The 3,054-nt window shown below is 35.0% G+C and overlaps 1 protein-coding gene across 1 annotated transcript in view; it reads left to right on the top strand.

Moving 5' to 3' along the window:
• The window catches only part of LOC117115811, a 6,318-nt gene extending 4,454 nt beyond the window's left edge, over positions 1–1,864 (top strand). Inside the window, exons 8-10 of the mRNA XM_033259753.1 lie at positions 270–320; positions 412–771; positions 1,124–1,864. Coding sequence (XP_033115644.1) covers positions 270–320; positions 412–771; positions 1,124–1,410 — 698 coding nt within the window. The 3' untranslated portion in view covers positions 1,411–1,864. The remainder of the gene's footprint in view (positions 1–269; positions 321–411; positions 772–1,123) is intronic.
• Positions 1,865–3,054: the final 1,190 nt, after the last annotated feature.

Genomic DNA, 3,054 nt, shown 5'->3' with positions numbered 1-3,054 from the left:
CCCCTCCCCCCCCCCCCCCCTACATTGCAAATATCTGGAGATTTGGAGATTGGGGTATGTATTTGTACATGTCATTTGTATGAATTGAAATTGAAAAATGTAGTGTCAAAATTGAGTCAGATTGGTTGAGGGTGGGGTGTGAATTGTTTCACCCCTGACCATAACATAACAGTTGAAATAATTTGGTCTGAACAAGGCTCTGATCTGATAGATGGTTTCAGTTAATTTAATCAAGTACTATTAATGGTTCATCAATTTATTTGTTGCAGATTCTTCAGTACAAGCAACAAGTCTCACAGATGAAGAAACAGCGCCACCAGGTTGGTGTTTCAACATTATCATTAGCATTTTGTGGCTCATGGTTTTTTTTTTCCATTTTTTATTCATTTTATACTCTTAATTTTATTTCAGATGAGCGTCTTGGTTATCTGGAAGATAAGCACCTGGCTCTTATCGCCAAAGGCATGAGACAGGAATGTAAACAACTGGGCGTCAGACTGGGTCTCAGTTGGAACAGGATCCAACAAATATGGAGTGATAACAGACGATTGACAGAGTCCATAATGGATATGCTTACAGAATGGAGGAAACAACAGAACTATGAGACAAATCAAGTTGAAATAATGCACAGGGCTTTGAAGGATCAGGGACTGGCAGAGCTTGCCAACAACGTTTTTGGCTCACAAATGTTAGACAGTCAGTCATCCAGTTTAAAAACAGTTAAAGTACATCCTAGTCGACAATTACATCCAAGACACCAGAAATATGAAGGTAGGTAATTTATCCTTGAAAGTGCAGTCTATCAGAGCAGATTAATTGTCTCTTTGCCTTTTTTTTCTAATAAAAAGTGATGATAAAATTGAAGGTACCTATGAGCTATTTTGTCCATTTACTTAATTATCCTGATTTTCACAAAATATTTTTTTTAATTAAGTATTTAATATTGTCAAAATAACATCATTACTATTGTATTTCATTTTTAGATGTAATTTTCAAAATGTTCCATAAAAACAAAAGAATTATACAACATCTTCCAATTTGTAAATATGGTGCATTCTACCAACCTCTGCCAGTTACTTCTGTCATGGCCGAGTTTTTAATATCGATGTCTACTTTTGTTTAGGATACTTAGCAGACATCGATATGCAATTTATTGCGGAGGAGCTTGGCAAGGAATGGAAATCCTTTGGCAGCATCATTGGTCTGAAGGAAGCTGAAATAGACAGAATTGAGATGGACTTTTCACCACCAACTGTAGACGCAAGTCTAGAAATGCTGGTCAAGTGGCGAGAAAGGCAGAACACTGAAGTAAAACACCTTGGAGAGATGTGTGATGCATTGGAAAAACTTGGTAAGGCAGCTGTCGCTAAAGCACTCAGGAAGTACTACCAGGAAACTTGTAAACAATAATGCAAGAACATTTGTAGGTACACATTGGTGCTGAAAATTTCAGAAGACAGTTACACACTGATTAGGCCAGGGGCCAGTTCCTTCACTCCTTTCAGTGAGAGCAGGGCCCAACCACTGCAATTACGATACTCAATAGAGTTTAATGCCACAGCAAATAATGACACCAGAAGATGTGATATGATGTATAGGAAGTAAATGATGTGATATATTATACAGTATATATAGGAAATACATGAGTTAGTATTGTACATTTTGTAAATATAAAGATATATAAAATATATTATTGTTTAACCATAGAATCATATTTTTATGACGGCCAATTTGCTTACATGAATTATATATTTTTTTGTATATCACAATAATTAAAATACATTTATAATATAATGCAATTATAAATTAACTTCCTATTTCATATTTATATATTATTGTATATTTTGTAAATTGTAAGCTTTAAATAACCTATTTTTGATAATGAAATGCCAAACATTTTTTATAAGATTTTTAAAATAATTTTAGAATGTCGTCTTTTTTTTTTAAGAATGAAAAAGAACATCTTAATTTAATTGAAATTTTTTTGATTACATGTTTGTGGGCGTTCTTTAGTATGCCTGGACTGAACGTACATTCAGTGGGATAAAAATGATGGACAGTGCTACATATATTGGTTCCTGTATATTTAAAATACCACAGCCTTCCAAATCATTCCAGTAGAATGCAGTTTTCTTTCACTATAACTTTTATTCAAAAACTATAGTTCAACTGAATACCATTTACTGTAGTTCAAAAATGCTACACAAGGCAGGCCCGTATCCAGAGGCTGGGATAGTTGTGTTGCTCCACATTTTCAAGCCAGTTGAAAATGTACCGAGGGAAAATAAAACCAGTAATCTATGAGTATCCGACAACGCCCTACAATACCAAAGGTGTGATCCAACTGGCTCTTCCCCTTGACACTGTCAGCATTTCTAAGCGATACCCATACCCCACCTGGTCCATTTTTGGCTATCCTGGCTACGGACCAAAATGGTCAAATACTCGTCTCCGGTTCAAACTGTAACAGGAAACATTGATTTCGCAAAGTATGAACTGTTGTCTTATTAGTTATTGTGTGTATAGTATTTTCAAGATTATAATTATTATTAATAATTCTTTATTCGTCCTTATTCTACTTGGAAATTTGAGCTTGTCCTCTGGGGACCGGCATCGCCCGACTTTATTATTTGAGATGGCCAATTTTAATTTATTACCATTTTTATCTATTGAGGTTTTCTTTCTATTAAATTTTTAAATTACATAATTAGGTTTTATTTTTGCAAAATGCAATTTTTTAAATAAAATTGAAATTGATAAATTGATTGAATGTCTATTATTGTGCTGTAAGTTATGGCGTTCGTTTCTGTACAGTGTTGCTAGCCAATCTGTAGATATGAGGGAGCGTTTTTTGAGGCAGGTTTATACATGCCCAGTTAGGCTAGCAGGGGTTGTACCACTGGGGCCAGGATGTGACAACTTCCCCCTCCCCTCTCTACCCTACGGGAAGCAAAAAGCACAATTAGTTGGAGAGAAATTGCGTTGTTGAACTCTTAATCTGATTGAATATGGTTTTCAAATCCATAGTCATATCTTCCAGGGATTTGGCAGGAA

Source organism: Anneissia japonica, unplaced genomic scaffold (assembly GCF_011630105.1).
Source record: "Anneissia japonica isolate Jap-2015-1 unplaced genomic scaffold, ASM1163010v1 scaffold287611_len363355_cov233, whole genome shotgun sequence".
In the NCBI taxonomy this organism is placed as follows: domain Eukaryota; kingdom Metazoa; phylum Echinodermata; class Crinoidea; order Comatulida; family Comatulidae; genus Anneissia; species Anneissia japonica.
The sequence above is the reverse complement of the archived record's forward strand: the minus strand, read 5'-3'. Positions and strand labels throughout refer to the sequence as shown.